General features: G+C 41.0%; 1 protein-coding gene across 1 annotated transcript in view; it reads left to right on the forward strand.

Moving 5' to 3' along the window:
- Nucleotides 1-670: 670 nt before the first annotated feature.
- Dnah7 (dynein axonemal heavy chain 7) overlaps nucleotides 671-23,123 on the forward strand; it is a 259,409-nt gene continuing 236,956 nt past the window's right edge. Inside the window, exons 1-5 of the mRNA XM_045148328.1 lie at nucleotides 671-793; nucleotides 10,301-10,363; nucleotides 16,923-16,985; nucleotides 17,270-17,378; nucleotides 18,446-18,593. Of these exons, the coding sequence (XP_045004263.1) occupies nucleotides 779-793; nucleotides 10,301-10,363; nucleotides 16,923-16,985; nucleotides 17,270-17,378; nucleotides 18,446-18,593 (398 nt within the window). The 5' untranslated portion in view covers nucleotides 671-778. The remainder of the gene's footprint in view (nucleotides 794-10,300; nucleotides 10,364-16,922; nucleotides 16,986-17,269; nucleotides 17,379-18,445; nucleotides 18,594-23,123) is intronic.

Raw genomic sequence — 23,123 nt, forward strand, 5'->3', positions numbered from 1 at the left:
TCACCGAAATCGACCCTCACCCAGAGTCGTCTTCAGGACTGTGTTCAGTTCTTCCAAAAGCCACATTTCCTGCCTGCAGATTTCGCATCTGTCCTCTGCCTCGAACACTTCCTTCCTGGCCCTGTCCTTTCCTTTAGAACCCAGTTTCCAAATTCCTTCCACCTTCAAAGAGAAATCAGTTGGTGCTCTGCGTTCACAGCACCATCTCCACTAGCTTACCCCTGCTCACTGGAAGCTCCCTCCAGCCTGGCTCGCTTTGCGAGCTGCTGTTTACTGTAGTCTCTTTCACAGAGTAAATTATTTGTGAAGCTGGAGTTAAATGAATCTTTGAAGGCTCACTCTGGTGTTTTTTCCAAGGAGTACTTGTGTAGAGTGCGGGAAGAGTCAACAGAAGATCTGGAGTTTGGCAACACGTGGGCAGCCTTGTGCCTGTTCTCCAGATTCCCCTCGCCCACCCCGGCGCTGAAGTTTGCCATCACTGCACCCCCGTTGGTCCCCAGAGACCCTCCAGGCCCAGCTAGGGAAGTCCCAGCGTGCATTTCAGTCCTGAAAGGACCTTCGCTGCTCTCCGCGGCCCTGCACCGCCCCCAAGTGTTCGTAGTGCTCGGGGGACCAAGAGATGACCGGAAGTGGAAACTGCCAGCTTGTTGCTTAGTAACGGAGGCTGCAAGGACGCTAGACCTCCGGGCACGAAGCGAGCGAGCAGAGACGAGAGCGAGCGAGCATCGGCCGTCCTGGGCCCCCGGCGAGCCCGCAGGAGCCCCGGGGCCTCGCAGCCATGAGCGGCGAGCAGGTGAGGGGCGGCGCCGGGTCCCGCCGCGCTGCGCCCGCGCTTCGGAGCCGCAGCCCCGGCTCTCCCGGTCTCCCGGCTCTCCCGGCTCTCCCGGTCTCCCGGGCGGCCCCTCAGCCTCGGTGGGGAGCCGGGCATCGAGCATTTGCCGCGAGTTCCCTTGCCGCCCGCTGGCCCCGGCGCCCAGCCCGAGCCCGAGCCGCCCCGCGGCGCCCCAGCGAGCCCAGCCTGCGCCCCCGGCGGCGGGCTCGGTCGTCTAGGCGGGGCTGCGTCGCTGGGGCCGTGGGCTTTTCCATGGGACTCTTTCGGGACTGGATCTCTCTCTCTCTCTGTCTCTCTCTGCACCCTTTCTGATGGTCTGGAACTCGCGATTTAGACCAGGCTGGCCTCGAACTTGCAGCGAACCTCCGGTCCTGTGTATTCCCATTGCTGGGGTGGCAGGCATGCTCCACCCCTCTCCAGCTATCCAGTCTTTTCTAAGTCTTTTCAGCCTCTTCTGCAGAGTGGGAAAACCGGGACTTTTCCAAACTTCTTGTGGAATTCAACCAAGAAAGTACTGTACCATACTATAGCTAGTATACGATATCACACGCGAAGGGGCTTGGTAGATAGATAGCACTTCTTAAGACAACATCCCTGTGGCGCGTAGCAATAGCTGTTCTCTGAAACGTCTTTGTCGAACTCTGGAACAACTCTAGGGCTACAAATGCAGATCAGTGTTTTAAATACCAGTAGGAGCCGGGCGTGGTGGCGCACGCCTTTAATCCCAGCACTCGGGAGGAGAAGGTAGGAGGATCACCATGAGTTCGAGGTCACCCCGAGACTCCGAAGTGAATTCCAGGTCAGCCTGGGCTAGAGTGAGACCCTACCTCGAAAAACCAAAAAAAAAAAGTAGGGACTAGAAAAGCAGTAGTGTGGACATTTTTCTGGCTAAAGAGAACAACTCCAGTTGTCTACACAGGGATGGATGAGAAATGGACTCTAGCAACCTGGACCAAAAGTATCGTTTGTAAATCTGCAAAGTTGTTTGAAAGTTCTTAATTCTTTTCTGCATTTCTTTCTTTTTCATTGCTTCACAGTGCTTTTCTGTAGTGTTGAGTTTACTGTGGAAACTATGTTAAAAGGGTGATTTAATCCTTTATTGGTCAGTTTACTGAACCTGTGACAACATAGGCTGAGCAAGACAGTTCAGGGGAAGCGAGGATTTATTTTGGCTGATGACTTTAGAGGTTTAATCCCACGGTCACTTGTGGGCCTCTTACAAGTCATCAACATAGGGTGGGCATGACAGAGCAGGTAGAGCAGAGAGCCGAGGAAGGGGCCAGGGCAAGATGTCCCCTCCATGGGCGTCACCTCCCGGCAGTGATTAACTTCCTCTCACTGGGCTCTGCCTCCTAAGAGCCTGTTCAGTTGTGAATTCATCAGTGGATTCATCTGTTGATGAAATTAGCATCTTCATAATCCAGTTGCCTCTCAATAGCACAAGTGGAGGACCAAGTCTTAAATTCCCTTAAAAACCACATCATATCCAAACCAGTACAGCTACCAATTGGAACACAACAGATAGTAAAATGTGTCAAGAGTCTACCTCATTAATCAAATCTGTAATAATATCTTAATGCTCCAGAAAATTTGATTTCACTATTTAAATTGAAAACTAAGAAACAGACACTGTGACTCATATATCCAAGTATAATTAGTAATTAGTGTTAAAGGAACAAACAAGCAAGCAAGAAGAAAAACTCCCCCCAAATTCAGATACAAAGAAAAACGGAAGCACTGTGCTATGAATTATTAGACACCATTGCTCTCCCTGACCTTGCAAAATGGCCCCATTTTAGAGAAGAGGTCCTTGTATCTTACAGTGGCTGTTATTAGCCCATCAAAGATTCTTGTCACTTCCTACATACTGTATTTTAGCAGCAGAGGGCCCCATTTCACTGTTTCAGTTGATTTTTTTTTTTTTTTGGTCATTTTTAAAACTAGTCTGGATTGTTTTATGCTAATTTAGAGCATAGTTATCCTTTTGAAAAGATGAAAGTTTTTATATTTTAATCTAAAACAAATAGAAAGGATTAAATTTTTGGAAATTCCATTTCAACATGACATTTACTTATATATTCATTCGGTTTGAAGAAGTGAGACGATGGCAAAATCTTATTTACTGAGGAAGTTTTAACATATTCATCTCATTAGAGGAAGGTTGTGAGGGACATGGCATTTGTCAGAAATAGCACTCTTGGATTTTCCTTTAAGTTAGGTATTTAAAAAGAAATAGAAGTCTTTTGCGATTGCTCATTTCTCTTTTTTTTTTTTATAGCTAGTCACAACTTTAGGTATTTCAGGCTTCAGTTGAAGATTGTTCACTGGTTCAAAGCACAGAGTTCAAAGGTCAGGAAGGTTCTCATAAATTGCCAGTTGTGGGCAGAGATGAGGAAAGTGCTGTCAGTCTTTCTGTACCTCAGCCCTTTTTGTCCAAAGTTACAGAATCAAATGATTTTTGCTTGTCTGTGATGACCATCTTAATTCCTTCATTATATCTTCTTAATAAGTAAAATAAAAAAAATTCCTAGTGATACTGACAACATAGGATGACTTTAGCAACCATAACTCAAAATACATGGCACTCTTATTTTCACCGACCCTATTAAATTTTATTGTATTTTTAAGATATATTTTACTTATTTACAAGGAAAGGGATAAATAAAGGGAGGGATGGAAGGATGAAGGGAAGGAGGGGGAGAGAGAGAAGGGGAGAGAATGGGCACACTAGGGCCTTCTACTGCTACAAGCAAACTCTAGATGCATGTACCACTTTGTGTATCTAGCCAGACATGGATACTGGGGAATTGAACTCAGGTGGTTAGGCTCTGCAGGCAAGCACCTTATCTGCTGAGCAATCTCTTCAGCCCTAAATTTTATTTTAAATAGTCTATTTATTTAATTGTGAGAGAGAGGATGAGGTAAATAGAGAATGGGCTTCCAGGACCTCCAGCCACATTGCAAGCAAACTCCAGATGCATATGCTGCCTTGTGCATCTGGCTTACATTGATAGTGGAGAATCACACCTGGGTCCCTGGGCTTTGCAAACAAGTGCCTTAACTGCTGAGCCGTCTCTGCAGCCCACATTTTATTTTTGAGACAAGGTCTTGCTATGTAGCCAAGGCTGACCTTGAACTCATAATCCTTCTATCTCAGTCTCCCAAATGTAAGATTACAAGTGTGTTCTGCCATGCTCAGCAAACTTATTAAATTTGGGGTGACAACTATCAATTTAGTCAGACACATTTGAAGGCAATGGTTAACACTTGGCTTATAACAAGTTTACAATATCCCTTCCAATAGGCAAGTGGATGAGAATCAACAAAAGAAAGGCTAAATGCAAGCCAGCCTATTTAAGAAATTCTTAGACTCTAGCAATCTTCTTTGTGGAATATAAAATTACGTTGTCAGGATCCCAATAGAAAACAGATGGCATGCATAGAAAGATTTAATTAAAGAAAACTTACAAAGAGACCATTTGCAGAGCATAGGCAAGGTTTGAAGAGCACACAGGAGTGAAGAGGCACTCAAGTATTAACACCGACATGTTCCCTGATCATTCTCAGACCTGGAGGGGTTTGTCAATAAACCTGGTGAGAGCTAGAGACTTAAATATTATCTTCCTTGCAGGAGAGGAACTCTAAGGGAATTTAGCCCCTATGAGAACCATAGTATTAGGAAATAAATGTCTTTATTATTTTGGTACGTGGTACTTTGGAATGCCATTCATTGGTCAATCCTGACCAGAAGTTAGAGCAGGACTGAGGAGCCAAATAGCACCCATGCACACAATTAAGCTTCCCTGTCACAGAAGATCGGAGAGTCTTGATCAGGGACAAGTATAGCAGAACCAGCACAGACATTATTATAAGTCGATATAACCCATGTAGAAATTATTATAAGTAGCCACAATTTCCTGTTCATATATCAGTTGGGTGTTGGGAATAGTTCAGTAGTAGAGTGCTTGACTAACACACATGAGGCCCTAACTTTATCCTATGTACCACCAAAAATAAATAAACAAATAAATAAATAACCATCTGTGCTACAAGTTCTTAAGTCAGCTGCTTACATTTTCTATTCAGAATCTTTATTTCTAAATATAAGTCTAGCAAAAGCAATATTAAGACCTAGTGAATAATTATAAAACTACCTGAAGGAGGATACATTGCTAGTGTCAATAAATAAATATATTGCATTTGGCAAAGAGAAGAGTCAATATTATAATAACAGCAGTTTCCTTCAAATTATTCTATCAAAGTCCTGAGAAGTGTCATGCAGCATGGAACCTAAAATGCACAAACTAGAAAAAGATCAAGCTTGTTTAAGATAATTTTTTTAACTATAAGATGTAAGGAATTTCCCTTTAATACCTACTGTGAATTGCAGTAATGTAAACAATAAGATACATTTTTTTCAACAGATAGACAAACCACAAGAATTAAATAAAGGGACAAAAAGATATGCACAGACACAAATATTTGTATAATATATCTATATTTTATATACACATAGGTGTATGTAATACATTCTTAGGAGTTGCATGCATTAAGGCTTACACCCAATGATATTCAGTGACATGTATTCTGTGATAGAAAAACATTGAGAATAAGTGAAACATTTGTTTATAAGAGAATGGAATGGATAAGTTAGTTGCATTATATTCATAAAAATGTTCTGCAGCTGTTAAAAACAGTGAAGAAGCCAATTATCAATATAGATAAGTTTTAAAAGCACACTATTGAAAATAATAGGTGGTAGAAAGATTGAAATGTGAAGTGCTATGTATAATAAAATTCAAGACCATGCAATCATAGTATTTTAGGTTACTTAACAATTGTACATATGTATAAGTATAGCTTAAACTTTTTTAAAAAAGTGATATTTATTTCTTTATTTACTTGGTAATGGGGAGAAAGATAGAGACAAAGAGAGACAGAGACAGAGATAGACAAATAGTGAGAATGGATATGGGCATGCCAGGGCCTCCTGCCTTACTTCGTGTGTCTGGCTTTATATTGGTACTGGGAAATCAAACCTGGGCAGTGAGCCTTTGCAAGTGAGTGCCTTTAAACACTAAGCTATTTATCCAAGCCAAGTTCATTTTTTATGATGTTATTTTTGTGAGAGAGAGAGAGAGAATGGGCATGCCAGGGCCTGTAGCCACTGCAAATGAACTCCAGAGGCATGTACCACCCTGTGCATATGGCTTTGTGTGGGTACCAAGGAATCAAACCCTGGTCCTTAGGCTTTGTAAGCAAGTACCTTAACCACTTAGCCATCTCTCCAGCCCCCTTTTAAAAAATATTTTATTTCCAAGTTTAAATTTTTTTGGGGAATATTGCATACAAAATTCTAGGATGTAAAGTGTAAGAATTAGGTTGGAAATGAGTAACTGTTTATTTTATCTTCTTTGTGTGTGAAATGCTTAATTTTCAGACAGTGGAAAGTGAGTAAATGTAGATAATGTGCAGATAATCTCGGTGCAGAAGATGTAAATTGTGTTTGTGATAACTGGAGTGGAAAATACAATTAAAATAGGCTTTCTTTTTGAAAAATAAGCATTCCTTATCTCAATGTTGATGGGAAAGTTCTGGAACTAAAGGAACTAAATCAAGGGAGAAATGGTTACTAGGAAAACACTGTCCTTAAAGAAAGATGATGGAAGGATTCATGATGTTGGCCTGTGCTAGCAATGGGAGGATATCTCCATCGCTTGTAGATGGAAAATAAAAGGATGATATGGGAAGTATTGCAAGCATGTTTATCGATTTGGTTACAGGGACATGAAAGCATTCTTAACTATTAAAATGATGGTGTCTGAGAAACTTGTGAGTTCTTTCCTAAATATCAGAAAGCAAACTTAGAAAAATTCAGAACTTTTGAGAGTCTACAATCAAACATCATGAAGTTAAGTGATTAGTAGGATTGGTGATGAAATTTTCCTATAGCAATGAATACCTGTCATAGTAAGCTCCACACTTCTGGGATGAGCCTCACAACAAGACAGTATATGGGAGGAATGACACTTATTTCAAGCCTTAGGATCCAGGGGAAGTTCCATAATGGCGGAAGAAGCTGGCCCCCTTTACCAAATCCACGCAGAGAGAAAAACTACCACCAGCTCCACACGCAAGCACACTCTGAGAACTGCAGGCCGAGCTCCAGCACCCTACATACCATAGGATGAAAATAGATTGGCCCCCAGTAACATCTTAGGGCTGGACCCCAGGATCCACTGACAGTGACACCTTCCTCAGCCAGGTGGCTGGAGATCTAAGTTACAAGCTTTAATAAACCCCTGAATCTGTTGGGGGACATCCATTTAAACTACCACAACTTCCTTGAACATAAGCCTGGGGAACATGTACAGTTGAGTTCCAGTGAGGTTGACATTTTGTCATGTGTGTGAGAAAGAGGAAGAGGAAAGCCGGGCATGGTGGCCCACGCCTTTAATCCCAGCACTCGGCAGGCAGAGGTAGGAGGATTTTGTGAGTTCAAGGCCACCCTGAGACTCATAGTGAATTCCGGATCAGCCTGGACCAGAGTGAGACCCTACCTTAAAAAAAAAAAAAAAGAAAAGAAAGAGGAAGAGGAGGGCATTTGGAATGATGGGATTATGATTGTGGACTGTGGAATCCAAAGTGAGCCAACAGAAAGACAGGATATGAAGGAATCAGTGCATGGTAGTTTGGATATTGGAGGACTAAATAAAAGCAGCTTCAATTGAGAGATTACACCCTTTGAGACTGGGCTAGCTGACCTGCACTGGGCAACAGGAAGAATGAAGACTCTTTTGTAGGGGTCTGAGTGCTCAAGAAATGTCCTGTTCTTCAAAGTCTGCTTTATTCCCCACTGGATTAACAAATTGGCACCCTACCTTGTATTGCAGACTATAAGAAATGCAGGAAAGCTCTAGAGGTTCATTGAGTTTGCAACATAGTCTTATGTTTTGGAAATGGCCATGGGTAGTGTGTAGCAGGTGTCCTGGTTACCTGCATGGAGACCCCATGGAGTCATGAGGATGAAACGTGGGTTGCAGTGGAGACCCAGTGGGAGATGCCAGGACCACGAGATGGCTGCTAAGGAAAGCTGCTATCCCTGATGAAGTTTTCCAGGACTGTGAGTAGCCTAGCTGGAGGGGTGGAATTGGAATGCCATAGACTTGTTTCTGGTTAGAATTATCGGACTGGGAGATTTGTCACTGGCTAGAGTTGTTGGACTTGAAGCTATAGATTTTGATGTTTGCCCTGGCTGTTTTAAGTCTTGTATTGGTTGAATATTTCTTTACTATGCCCAATGTCATCTTTTGCAGTGTGAATGTTTATTCTGTGCTATTATGGGTGTTTTGAGGTTATTTTTTGGTATTATGGCTTAGTTAAAAGACCTTGGACTATGGGGATGTATGTACATCATTGGGATTGATAAAAACTATGGGGACTTTTAAAGTTGGACTGAATGCATAGCATTTAAAATCATGTATGTTTACCAGTTTATGGGAGCCAGGGGTGGAATGTGGGGGTTTGACTCAGGTGTCCCCCCCATAAACTTACATGTTCTGAATGGTACATTACCAGCTGATATAGATTTGGGAATTAACACCTCCTGGAGGGAGTGTATTGTTGGGGGCTGGCTTATGGGTGTTATAGCCTGTTTCCCCATGCCAGTGTTTGGCACACCCTCCTGTTTCTATTGTCCACTTGATGTTGGCCAGGGGGTGATGTCCACCCTCTGCCCATGCCATCGTTTTCCCTTGCCATCGTGGAGCTTTCCCCTTGAGCCTATAAGCAAAAATAAACCTCTTTTTCCCAGAAGCTGCTCTTGGTTGGGCTATTTCTACCAGCAATGTGAACCTGACTGCAACAATTATATTAGGTCTTTTTCTGAAGCTCACCTTTCCCTTTAGTTTTCTGTCTCTTTCTCTCTCTCTAGCTCGTGCTCTCTCAGACATAGTGAGAAGATATTGGACACAGCATGTATGTTGTAAACAGAGCTCAACATATTACTAATGGATTAAGTTATGATGTGAGGAACAGAGAAGTCAAGTGTAGCACCATGGAGTTTAGCTAAATGTAAATGGTGATTACATTCTTTTAGTTCAAGAAAATATGGTTACATCCTGATACAGGGTGTAAGTGCTTAATCAATCAAGAACTATTTAGATATGTTAAGTTGGAGCTGTCTTTAAGACTTCCAAATATATATATATATCACGTTGGGAGTTAGATACAAGTTTAAGGAATTTAGGCAAAATGTTAGATCTGGTAGATAAGCTTGGAAGGTTTCAGTGTATGGAGGATGTAATGTTGGACTGGGTGGAATTAATTAGGAAAGAAACATGGTCGAGGACCAAGCTGTATCTTTAATGTGGAGATAAAACGTGAAAAAGAACAAGAGGAAATAAGCTCAAGAGATCTGTTGCACATGAGAGTCATTACAATTCATAATAATGTATATTTGAAAGTTTCTATGTGAGTGTTAAGTATTCTCACCACACACAAAACATAAATATGTGAGGTCATATTTATGTGCAGCTTAATTGAAGAATTCCACAATGCATGAATATATATCAAGACAACATGTTATATATCATAAACACCTATATTTTTATTACAAATGTTAAAAATTTTTAAAGAAAATAAAATACTCTTTGGCAATGGGTATCCAGAAAAAAATACATTGAGTTAGGAAAACAATAAAAATGATTGTCACTCTGGAAGTCCAGTGACTATCATTTTTATTGTAGTTATGAAACAAAATTCAAAATTATTTGGCTTTTCTATGTTCTATACATTTCCTTGTGAATTTTGTGATGTATTGTCTTTTGGTAATAAATCTTCAAAACGCATATTTAAACACATGTCATTTCATATGAGTCACATTTCAAGTATAGTCTATTGAGCATTTATTAATTTCTATTAAAGAAACCTGCTTGGATTTCCACAGGAGTAGTTTTAAACCTATATTTCATCTTGGGGGTTAGTATTGTACTGAATGTCATCAATATTGGGCTCCCAATCCATGAATGTGTCATTTAATGTTTAAATTATAATTGATAGATTTTATTATACAAGTCTTATAATTCTTTTGTGAAATTTCATCCTAAGTATCTCATTTCATCAATGTTATTATGAATAAAATTATTCCTTGATTCAATTTTGGACTATATTGTACTAAGGCCTACAAGCAAGTGTGTGTGTGTGTGTGTGTGTGTGTGTGTGTGTGTGTGTGCATGTTGATTTTGAGTACTAACTACAATGTTGCCTGAATTAATTAATTAGTTCTAGTAATTTCTTGGTGCATTGTTATCTTCTGTGTAAGATCATGCCATCTATAAATTATGTTTTAGACTACTTTAGATGACACATGCTTTATTTTATAGTAAACATTGTAAAAGTTGGCTGAGTGAATCAATTTTAGCAAAAATGGTAAAACAGTTTTCTTTTCTATATGTTTTTTTCACACAGGATAAACAAGCAGGCAAAGAAAAATTCAAGACACCAGTCAGATTCCTACCACAGTTGTCTATGGTAATTTGATGATGTTATCATTCTTTATTCGGTTGTTTACTATTGACTGATTTCAAATGCTCTGTCCTGTTTGATTTTGTCCTGTGTTCTGTTTGATTCTGTTCTGAAGGATAATTTCAATGAGACACATGTCCTAGGAAAAACACCTGTCTTAAAGTCACTATTGATATATAATTATGTAGCATGGACAGAATATTTAAGAATTTTGAGTAAAAGAATTTCCAAGATAGACCAGCAGGAAGAAAGTGTTGGAGTCATGAAATAAGGACTTGGATGGACATGTTGTTGCTAATGGCTCTGTGACCATTTGGCCAGCACTTACCTCTCTGTGCCTCACTTTCTAGGTTAAACCTGAGGATTTGGTGATGTCTGGGGAGAAAGCATTTTGAGTAGTAAAGAGCTACAAAAGATTTTGTGGATCTTGGCTTTCATTTTCATTATGTTGACTATAGTTTTTTGTTGTTGTTGTTGTTTGTTTGTTTGTTTTTTTGAGGTAGTGTCTCACTCTGGCTCAGACTGACCTGGAATTAACTATGTAGTCTCAGGGTGGCCTCGAACTCATGGCGATCCTCCTACCTCTGTTTCCCAAGTGCTTGGATTAAAGGCATGTGCCACTACGACCGGCTGACTATAGATCATTATTGTCCTTTGGAAAGGGCATTTAATAGGCATTTTCAGTTGAAAGATACAAGGCAAGTTGATTTCACTGAAATAATACTTGCTGTTTATTCATTATGTTGATTTTAGTGCTATTAAATTAACCACTTACAAACTATTTTGAAACTTGAAAAAAGGCTCAGAGTTAAATCTATAGTTGAATTTTTTGTTTGTTTGTTTGTTTGTTTGTTTGTTTGAGGTAGAGTATCACTCTAGTCCAGGCTGACCTGGAATTCACTATGTAGTTTCTGGGTGGCCTCGAACTCATGGCAGTCCACCTACCTCTACCTGAGATTAAAGGCGTGTTCCATCATGCCCAGCTATAATGGACTTTTTATGGCTTTATAAAAAAAGCTTATTCCTAGTCCATTTAAATGAAAAATTCCTTCAGTTAAAAAACTTGATTGAGTGCTGCTTTCTTAGTGAATCTGATATGAGCCCGAGGGTGAAGGAGACAGACATTGAGGACACTCAACACCTACCAATGCAGAGATCCAGAGGCTCTTAAGTGCCCATCACTGAAGTAGACTTAAAATGTCCCCAACATGGCTCAGGGAATTTTATGCAGAAGGAGCCACAAGTTGGTACATTTTGCACAGAGACATTGCCTCACCCCCATAACTGATTGCTGTTCTCATAATGCATGACCCCAAATCACCATGAGGTTGACCTGCATCCCCAAAGAGGAAGGCCTCTTCAGAAAAGGAGCACAGAGGAGGGAAAGGATGGTACCAACATGTGATGTTTGCATGCAAAATATGTCCATATCTAATAAAAATAAATTAAACTTGAATGGCAATGTTATATAAATAATTTCAATCTTTTCAAAGCACATATTTTGTCCATTTATATTGTTAATACCAAGATTATCACAAGTTCTATAAAATACTATCAAAATTTTTCTATTCTTATGAGTATCTAAGTTTTCTAATACATAAGTCAAAATATTGAAATAAAATACATATTTTATTTCTCTTCATATATTAAAAAATACAATACTTTTACTTATTTATTTACCACGAGGGAGAGAGATTGAGATTGAATATATCAGGTCCTCTTGCTCCTGCAAATGAATTCCAGACACACGCACCACTTTGTGCATCTGGCTTTATGTGGGTACTGGGGAATTAAACCCAGTCAGGCAGCCAGGCTTTTCAAGCAAGTGTCTTGCTGAACCATCTCCCAAGCCATTAACAAAATTTAAAACTGGAAATATTGCTATTAAGAGTTTTTGTTGCTAATTTTGAATTAAGATACTGAATAAATGTTTGTGTTTGGATTAAATAATCATTTCAAGCCAGAGAATCACAGTTTTGGCTAAAATGCTTTTGCTGGCTGATTCGAAACCTTATACCTGGCTCATATCTGACTGCATCTTGCATTTTTTCCTTTATATCATTTGTGGTTTTGGTTTATTAAGTGAAATCGTACTTTTGGGGTATTTTTAGAAACTGAGCTTTGCTTTAAGATTTGTTTGCACTGGGATAATGGCGCTCCAGCAGTCACTAAGGCTGAGAGTGACTTTCGTACCTTCTGAGCACTGCGGCTGACATCAAGGGTGAGTCAGCACTGGTGGGTCCCAGCCTTCATGAGCTGGTCACCTGCCTCTCCCCCTTTTGTTCACATAAACTCAGCACTTTCATGAATTTTAAATCTTTGAGGAAAAAAGATGAGAGTGAAGAAATGGAAGAGTAGATGGGAGATGGTAGCACACGGAGCTTATTGATATTTCATGACAGAAAACTTGACAGAGTTGTGTACTGCTCCTCAGGATGTCAACAGGAGAGGGGAGGAGGGAGAATGAAACTGGGAAGGAGTTACCATGATGAGCACCAAGGTGGCTGCACCAGGGTGTTCCTGTCATGATCTTCTGGGATTACAGAACACTGCCTGGAAATTTCCCATCAAAGCAATGACATTTGTCCCTCTTCTCTCATCCTGTACTAGTGGGATTGTTCCTGGCAGTGCTAATTCTCACCCTCTTTTGGCTGCTCATGTGTGTGGATACAGTGTATTAGAACTCCACACTATGGCACTGGAGGAGCCAGTCAACAGAAATAAGAATACAATGTTCTTAAAAGCCGGGTGTGGTGGCGCACTCCTTTAATCCCAGCACTTGGGAGGCAGAGGTAGGAGGATTGCCGTGAGTTTGAGGCCACCCTGAGACTCCATAGTGAATTCCAGGTCAGCCTGGGCTAGAGTGAGACCCTACCTCGTAAAACCAAAAAAAAAAAAAAAAAAAAAAAAGCAATGTTCTTGATGCAAAATACTGTCATGAGTTGCAGCCAGCACAGTACTGTTGGCTGCAGCCATGTCTGGAATCACAGGTGAGGCCCTAAGGTATGGAGTGATGTGAGTACATCATTATCTGGATGACATTCTGATTTTATAAGTGGCTACTTTTCTTGGTTAGCTAGAGAACCACTATAGACCTGTTATGGGTATATAGTCTTCACTGCCATGTAAGGAGATACTAACACCCCTGTCAACCTTTTCAACAAAGGGCTTGTAGGACTGGTGGGGAGCGGGGGAGGGAGTGGAGCTCAGCAAAAAGATGAGTGGTGGAAGACGCTGTTGAGTGTGTGCGTGGTTGTGTCAGAGGCCGACATAACTTGGATTCCATTGATGAAATCTTTGAAAACCGAGGTGAAGAGTCCTTCACCGAGAGCTTTGCTAGTGCTTCTGAGCAGCGACGTCAGCACTGTCCTTTAGGAAGGGAGAGGTGACCTTTGTTATAGTACTGCCTGTAAATCCAGGATAATAATTTCCTACTGTATGCACTAGTTAAAAGAAAAAAGCTGCTAGACTAGCCTCACTTCTGACACTAGTCTCTTCCTGAGTATCTTATTTGCTATGAATAAAACTATCTAAGTAGACAAGTCATGGTGGCACACGCCTTTAATCCCAGCACTTGGGAGGACGAGGTTCGAGGATCACCTTGAGTCCCAAGCCAGACTGGAGCTACAGAGTGAGTTCCAGGTCAGCCTGGTCTAAAGTGAACACTACCTCTAAAATGAACACCTGAGTTATAACCCTTTGTGTGTCCTTATAGGGTAACAGTATATTGTGTCCCCCAACCTGACATGACACTGAGAGCAAAAGCATTGCTAGCTATGCTTAGACAAGAAGTGTGAGCTGGACCTGTATGTAGAAAACCGAGATTTTAGGCTGCTGCGATGACTCTGTGTTGCCAGGAAGGCCAATCAAACCGCAAAGCCCATGTGCTCCATGACAAAGGGCACCCACCTATCCATCCTCCTTTTCACATGAATCCTTTATTTAGGACCCTACTCAGACGTAACTCTGCAAAGAGATTCTTACTGTACTAATTTATGCAGCACACCTCTGCCCCCTCTTTTGCTATGTCTTATCCTAACTTGTTTTCTCTGTTGCACACAGTACTTGCTAACAGTAAATGCTATAACTAGACTGAAATAGCACTCTGAACTTCCAATACAACGTGCACATCATGATGGTAGACCCAGCGTCTTAAGTGGTGCCAGGCTGAAGACAGAGATGCAGTACTTCTTTATTTAATAAGAAAATGGATTAGCCTGCTTGAGCTGTCCCTCATCACTCTTCCTAATGTCCCCTTTCAAAGCTGCCATTCTCACATAGTCCCCAGTTCTTGGTGTTTCTGTTTTGGTCAATACCTTGCCATCCTTTGTGGAGAGCTGTACCTCAAGGCTTAGCTTTCATCCTTTTTCTTTCTGAGAACTTTCCTTGTTTATTCTTCTTCACGTTCTGTTCCAGATGAAAACACTTTACACTTTATATGAACTGCATGATGGGCTCTGTAAGGCAGAAAATACATCACTTATCAGTATAATAGATGGAAGTTGTAACCCAGGACTTTCCTCATCATTTTTACTTTTTTAAAAATTTTTATTTATATATTTGAGAGCAACAGACAGAAAGAGAAAGAGGCAGATAGAGAGAGACAGAGAATGGGCGCACCAGGGCCTCCAGCCACTGCAAACAAACTCCAGATGTGTGCGCCCCCTTGTGCATCTGGCTAACGTGGGTCCTGGGGAATCGAGCCTTGAACCAGGGTTCTTAGGCTTCACATTCAAGCACTTAACCTCTAAGCCATCTCTCCAGCCCTTTCCTCATCATTTTTAAGAATATTTAGTGGGGGCTGGAGAGATGGCTTAGTGGTTAAGCACTTGCCTGTGAAGCCTAAGGACCCTGGTTCAAGGCTTGATTCCCCAGGACCCACGTTAGCCAGATGCACAAGGGGGCGCACGTGTCTGAAGTTCGTTTGTAGTGGCTGGAGGCCCTGGAGTGCCCATTCTCTCTCGCTCTCTTTCTCTCTCTCCCTCTTTCTCTGTCGCTCTCAAATAAATAAACAAAAAAAAAATTAAAAAGAATATTAAGTGGACTATTTCATGTAAACTTTGAAAAGGGCAAACATTGTGTAGTCAATATAAAATGTACTCTAATCAATTTAAAGAATAATGAGATATTGTGTTCCCTGTCTTGAGTTATTTTTAAGATCTAAGCATATACTTTGTTCTTACATGCATCTGACTACCGACCAGTTACGCTTCAAATGGTCAGGAATACAGAGGGCTGGTGGGCAGTGCTTAGGACAGGGCGGCTTTAAAGAACAGAACATGGAAGAGGCAGCACGTCCTTTGGGTTGAAGGGAGCGTGCCTAGGAGGAGCTTACAGGAGCTGAGGATGGAAGAGACATTTGTGGAGCTGATGCCACCTGCTGGCACGCTGAGAGCTTGAACCGGTGTCTCTGTCTGTGGTACTTAGTGAAACGTGTGGAAAGCCATGGAAACGTCAATAAAATAAAACCAGAGGGTGTCTTCGCTTGGTCAACCAGGGAGAACAGGTAAAGAAGGCACCCACAGGCCAGGATGCTTGGGAACCACAGCAAGAAAAAGCAGTGGAGCCAGGAAGTAGGGCCCTCCTGTCTCTAGCATCTGCCATTGACTGGATAGGGAGAAATGCTTGTAGGTCCTGTCCATATCCCGAAGGAGGGCCGGAAGAGTGAACTGAGCATTGAAAGCCAGTACAGTAACAACTGGCCCACAGCTCAGCTAATATACCTACATTATAAATCCAAGCATTCTGGTGCCACTCTCAATAGTGGCAACATTCCTGCCTTGGAAACATTCTGTCTGGCAGAGAGGGTGGCAGCTCTTTTCAGGGTACTGCTGAGGAATGCAAATGTTCCCTGTAGCCATGTGAGGATGCATTAACCAGAAGACAGGTTTCCTTAGGAAGCTAGTGAAAGTATTTTATCAGGAGAGAGCAGAGGTAAATCGCAGGAAGCCACAGCTGGTGATAAACAGATAAATTCTCAGAAAAAGATGTGATGGATAAAAAGCTTTATGGACTTTGTAGGGTTTTGATCATTATGCAGTTTTCTTTTGCACTAAAAGCAATCAATGGTTGCAGTGATGGCTCCATTGGTAAAGTGCTTTCTGTGCAAGCATGAGACCTGAGTTTGATCTCCAGATCCTATGTAAGTAAACATGGCCTGATGGGGTTACTTGTAATCTCCATGGAGGTGAAGCAGACATGGGCAGATTCCTCAAGTTCACTGGACAGCCAATCTAGCTTTCCTGGTGATCTCCAGGCCTGTTAGAACCTGTCTCAAAAAGAGGTGGAGAGTGTCTGAGGAATGACACCTGAATTGTTCCCTGACTTCCACGTACACACACGTACTTTCACATTTGTAATACATACCTAGAAACATAAATGAAAATAAATTTTAAAGAAAGTAATTTTATGACAAACATTGAGAATTTTAAAAGTAAGACAGTTCATCTTTGAATAAGTTGGCCAATAGATGCTTTATTTTATATTGGATACCATAAAAATGACTGAGCAAGTCAACTTTTGTATTTACAGAATAAATATGAATTTTTTCTTATTTTTTATGCAGGAAAAGTCATCTGGCAAAGAAAAATCCAGGCTACCGACAAGAGTTTTACCACAGTTATCTACGGTAATTTATCTATACACTCTCTAAAATGTTACCATTTTTTGAAAGGGTTATTGATTTCCAAACTAAAGGGAATTAATGAAATTTCTGATTTTGAGTTTTGTACGATAGTATCTTTTTCTGATGGAGAAATTCTATGAGGTACAAAAAAGATAACTATCGTACAGTCATCATACCTATAACTTTGAGTGTGCACAGAGCACTTGGGAATTTTACAGGATTAAAGGATTGCCAGGATGGATGAGCAGAAGTGCTCTCTTGACTCAGTACTTACCTCTCATTTTCAGGTGGGGACCAAGCCCCAGTGGCATCAGGCAGCTCCTTCTTTCCATTTGACTATGAAACAGGATGAAGAAATTCCAGAACCCTTTACTGTTAAAAATGAGCAGTCATATGGTAAGAACATCAATTTTCAGATTAAAAAAAACACTAGTTGATAAAGACTAAATGACATTTATGACAGAAAATTTTCTTCTGTACGTTTTCCATCACAAAATCATTGACACTCTTTCCCATCACTTCCTAATTGTTTCTGGCTGTGATAAATGCTATAAGAGCTTCTATCTGAGACTCTGGGATGTTCGTTCACAAGCCTTCTATCTGTGTGCCTCTGTGTCAGAGGCTGAGAGCCGACCTTTTCCTGAGTATTTCATAAGTTGTAATTATTACTCCAAATGAGTCATTGAACAAATACCTTGGGGAAAAAAGGGGCTGGTGAGATTGATCAGTGGATAAAGTGCTTGCTGTGCAAATACAAAGACTGGAGGTTGGATCCACAGCATGCTCATAAATGCTAAGTGGGTATGGCAGCCTGCGTGTAATCCCATTGCTAGGCTGGAAGAGATAGGAAACACCCAAAGGCAAGTGGGAGAGTTCTGGGCTCAAGTGAGAGACGCTGCCTCAGTGAAAGACAGAAGAAAATGTTGGAGGAAGATGCCTCACACCACCCTATGCCTCCCCTTGCATACTCACGTCATGTACACACACACACACACACACACCACATGCCCACACTTACAACCACAAGACAATGCAAAATATTTTGACTGTAAAATACAGTGCCTATCAGATCAACTACATTTAATCATTTAATAGTAGGATATTTTTCATCATGATTCTTTCATTTTTCTTGAATAATGTATATTTTCTTTTATCATAGTTTTAATTTTGATCATTTTAAGAGATTACCATAAAATGTAATTGAAAACTCTTTACTATATTAATCAAAGTATATAGAAAGTTAACTGGATATTCTTAAAGTGGTTAGATGTCTCTGTTACGATAATATGAGGTTGCAGTAGTTTAATTTCCTGCCAGTAAAGCAAAAATAAGTTAGAGTTCTTCAAGAGGAGAACTTGAAGCATGTAATTTCTTTCTTAAACGGAACTCTCGCATTTTGTTCTAAGCACTTGTATGTTTTAGTTTGCTTTTTAGAGGAATAATTGAATGTTTTTCAATTCAAGCTGAATATGTGCACCACTTTGGGAAAAAAGGCAAACTACTGGACCAAGCTGATGATGGCCACACTGGACCGTCCACTTCCAAGACAAAGACCAAATCTCCACACAAAGAACGAGAAAACTTTAGAAGTGCTCTTGTGAATGTCATAATGTAAGTTATGTAAGCTAACCAGGCTGTGGTACCCTAGTTAGAAGCGTTGGGGGAATTTTTGTCTAAAACCGTAATAATAGTACCCATCTCTAAGGACACCACAAAGCCTGTTTACAATGAGGTTAGAGATAAAGAAAGAATGAGCTTGAGTTTAACCTTATTAAGCATGTCCCACTTTTGAATATCATTATTTGTGCAGGTTAATAGTTGGCATTGGCTGAGTGAGCAGAATTTCTGAGAGCTCTGGCTGCAGCGACGGTGGCTAGTAGGGTCTTTGGCTTTCTTTAAAGCCCCCATCATGCCTCCTCAGCTGACAGAGCCGCTTCTTTGCTGTGTGTGCCTTCTCTTGTGGAGAAGGAATTGGGATGGCATGATCAGTCATGTGGGCAAGGAGCGGGCTTGTCTGGGCAGAGTTTTAGAACTGTGCGTGGCGAGCATGCTGCTCAGTATCCACTGTTGCTCCATCATGGCTTTCAGGGCACAAGCAACTGTTGTGGCACAAGTGGAGCCACGACCCACTGTGGTAAGTGTTTGCCCACAGAATACTGTTTGCTGTCTCCATGGGCACCTCATTGGCTGGTCCTGGATGCTCACAAGGGTTCAGTGTTTGTGGGAATCGTGCACCTGGACTGAGGGTGCGTATACATTCTAAGGTGGTCTGTAACTTTTATTATTCATTTGTTTATTTAGCCAGGGTCTTACTATGTAGCCCCAGCTGGCCTCAGTAGACAACCTACCAGCTTCTGCCTCCCAAATGCTGGGGTTACAGGCATGTGCTAACACTCATAGTTGTAGAGTGTTTCTTAGGGTCTTTTGACACTGCATATGAACCCCAAATGTGTGTGCCACATTGTGTGTCTGCCTTTACATGGGTACTGGGGAACCCAACCTGGGCCATCAGCTTTTGCAAGCAAGTGCTTTAACTGCCAAGCCATCTCCTCAGCCCTGTTGAGTGGATTTGAGTCAGTTTTTGCCAGATGCCACTAGAATAATCCAAGTTCAACCCATTTATGTTGCTTTTCATGCTTTCTTGAAAAAACACACTTGGATGGCAGAAACAATGTCCAGTCAATAACCATAGCAATGGAAGAGTTAGCAATGACTTCTCAGGAGAAACTTTCCCCCTCCTCCAACACTTGGGATTGAACCCAGGGCCCCGTGCATGCTAGGCAAGTGCTCTATCACTGAGCACCATCCCCAGGCCCTTTTAATTTTGTGACATGTCTTGCTACCCTGCAAAGGCTGGCCTTCAACTTGTAATGCTCCTTCCTCTGCCTCAGTAGCAGAGCTGAGACTGCAGATGACTGCCACACCTGGCAAGATAGAAGATGTTCCCTTCTTCCTCATGCCCTTCCTTTCTTCCTTTTGCCCTCCCTCCTTCCTTCTCCATCCTCCCTCCCTCCTACATGCATGTAAGCGTAACTTCTACGAGTATATTTTCATGTGTTCTATTTACTGTACCTTGCCTTTGATTACTTTGTCTTCCTTTGCTTTCTATTGAATTGACTTGAATTGGTTAACCTACCATTTAAAGCTACATATTTTAATTTTTTTAAATATTTTTTTAAAATTTATTTGAGAGCGACAGACACAGAGAGAAAGACAGATAGAGGGAGAGAGAGAGAATGGGCGCGCCAGGGCTTCCAGCCTCTGCAAACGAACTCCAGACGCATGCGCCCCCTTGTGCATCTGGCTAACGTGGGACCTGGGGAACCGAGCCTCGAACCAGGATCCTTAGGCTTCACAGGCAAGCGCTTAACCACTAAACCATCTCTCCAGCCCCATATTTTAATTTTTAAAGTTAAAACTCCATTTTACCTTCCTTCTTTCTGAACAACACAGAAGGAACTCAGAATGTTTAAGCTCTGAACTTTTCTTTGCATTTCCATATGATTGTTTAACAATTTAATTCCACGAAGACCTACAATACCCATACATTTTAAGTTAACATTAACTTAAACTTATCAATATTTCCTTTTTAAAATTATTTTTTTTTATTTGCAAGCAGAGAGTTAGAAAGAAGAGAGAAAGAGAAACATAGAAAGAGAGAGAGGATGGGCATGCCAGGTGCATGTGCCACTTTTTGTGTATCTGGCTTTATGGGGGCACTGGAGAATCGAACCTGAGTTGTTTGGCTTTGTAAGCAAGTGCTTTAACTGCTGAGCCATCTCTCCAGTCCTAATATTCTGTTTTTATTAGGAAACTACCTTTGAGGGCTGGCAAGATGGCTTAGTGGTTAAGCGCTTTCCTGTGAAGCCTAAGGACCTCAGTTTGAGGCTTAATTTCCCAGTACCCACGTGAGTCAGATGCACAAGGCAGTGCATGTATCTGCAGTTCATTTGCAGTGGCTGGAGGCCCTGGTATGCCCGTAGCCCATTTTCTCTCTCTCTCCCTCTCTCTCTCTCTCCCTCTTTCTCTGTCTGTAACTCTCAAATAAATAAATGAAATGAGGAAAAAAAACTACCTTTGAAATTTCCTTTGAATAGTTTTTCTCTGTTATTGAAGTTCCTCTCTCAGAATTCCTTTCAGTGGGAGTCTGCAGGTAATAAGCTATAGACTTTCATGTCTTTCATGGCAACAGTGTCATCCCTACTCCTGCATTAATAGCTAATCTGACTACAAAATTCAGTCCATTTGTATAGTATATTACATTTAGCAATTTGTATATGTTGAATTAATATATCATTATATCATTATATACTCCATAAATATATGACTTTCCGGTTTATAATAAAAATATAGAAGTTATTTGCTTCTTAGAGATCTAGTCATATTTTCTATTTCTTCTTGAGTCACATTTAGTACTTTTTGAAAGTTGTGCCTTTCCATTTCAGTTACCTAATTTCCAGTGTAAATAGCTGTTGTTCTCACCCTTCCTACCTGCAGACTCTAAGACAAGAGTGTCTTCTGGAGGAAGCAGGTAGGCTGCCTCCTCCTCTCCATGTCTGCTGGACTGTGGTTTTGACGTTCCCTGCCATTTGTCCCTGTGCTCTTTTCATGCTCCAGACACCTGCTGAGCTGCATCCTCAGATAATGACTTTTCTTCTAGTCTCTTCACAGTCATGGTTTAAAACCATTTCACTGCCATTTTTTACTGGATGACTTAGAGAATCTATTCATGCCACTATCTTGAGCCAAAAGCCTCTATTAACTTTATAAAGAGAAAAATAATCAGTATCATTCTTATTTTGTGAAGTAAAATGCATCCTATTTTCTCTTTAGTGAGGTACAGTGTCTCCTTAAAGATGATTTTAATTCTAAATGGAATGTCATTCTTCTGGAAGAAGCATGGCTGTTCTGAGGCAGATATCAATGAGTAAATCTTTCTTTTCAAAGTTAATTAGTTGTACGACCAAGGGGAAGTTATTTAATCTTTCTGATATTTGCTTTCTTCATCTGTGAAGAGGGAGTAATTATGTCTTTTAATAGTAGGTGAGAAGGTTAGAAATACTATATGTAAAACTACTGATGGCTTGGATAGTTGAGTAATAAGAAGCTATTACCTTTGTTTCTGACAGTCAGACTCTTTGCCTGTAGCCCTAGAATGATGCAATCATGGAGTTGTAGAGCTGAAAGAATCGTCACTCTAAGCACATTGATAGCTGTTCCCACATCCTCAGCATTCTTTCTTCTCCCACCCAGCCTCACTGCATCCTTCTAGGTAGGAATCATTTACAAGAGGTTGAAGTGCAGCTGAGGCTCAGGGTCCAGTGAGGCAGTTAGTAAGGTGAGGATTCCCATCAGTAACAAACATACCACCACTTATTAAGCTCATGCACTTTACAGTGGTAGAATATGAACTCAGACTTCATCATTCCAGAAATAATATTGTTTTATTAGTTTTTCCTTCCTTACAATCTATAACACAATGAAATTACATTTATAGTTAGAATAATTTCTCTTTCCAATTGCTGAATAGAATGTCTGAAAGATCTACTACTCCTCTTATACTTCCATCCTTACTTGGTAAAAGTTTATTGATTACCTATTGTTACAGTCAGCTTCTTGTTGCTGCAGAAAGCACCCAACTAAGATCAGCTTGTGGGAGAAAAGGGTTTATTTTGGCTTACAGACTTGACAGGAAGCTCTGTGATGGCAGGGGAAAACAATGGCATGAGCAGAGGGTGGACATCACCTCCTGACAAACATCAGATGAACAACAGTAGGAAGAGAATATGCCAAACACTGACAAGGGGAAGCTGGCTACAACACCCACACGTCTGCCCCCAACAATATACCACCTCCAGGAGGATCCAGTTCCCAAATTGCCACCAGCTGGGGACATAGCATTCAGAACACCTAAGTTTATAAGGACACCTGAATCAAACCACCACATTCTTCCCCAGGCCCCCATGAACTGACAACCACCCATAAAATGCAAAGCATTTAGTTCAATTTTGAAAGTTCCCATTTTTTTTTATCAATTCTAATGAGGTTCAGACATCACGATAGTCCAAGGTCTTTTAACTGAGCCTTAATGCCCCCCCCCAAAAAAAAAACAACTTGTGATGGCACAGAATAAACATTTAC

The sequence above is a fragment of the Jaculus jaculus genome, chromosome 4 (assembly GCF_020740685.1).
Source record: "Jaculus jaculus isolate mJacJac1 chromosome 4, mJacJac1.mat.Y.cur, whole genome shotgun sequence".
In the NCBI taxonomy this organism is placed as follows: Eukaryota; Metazoa; Chordata; class Mammalia; order Rodentia; family Dipodidae; genus Jaculus; species Jaculus jaculus.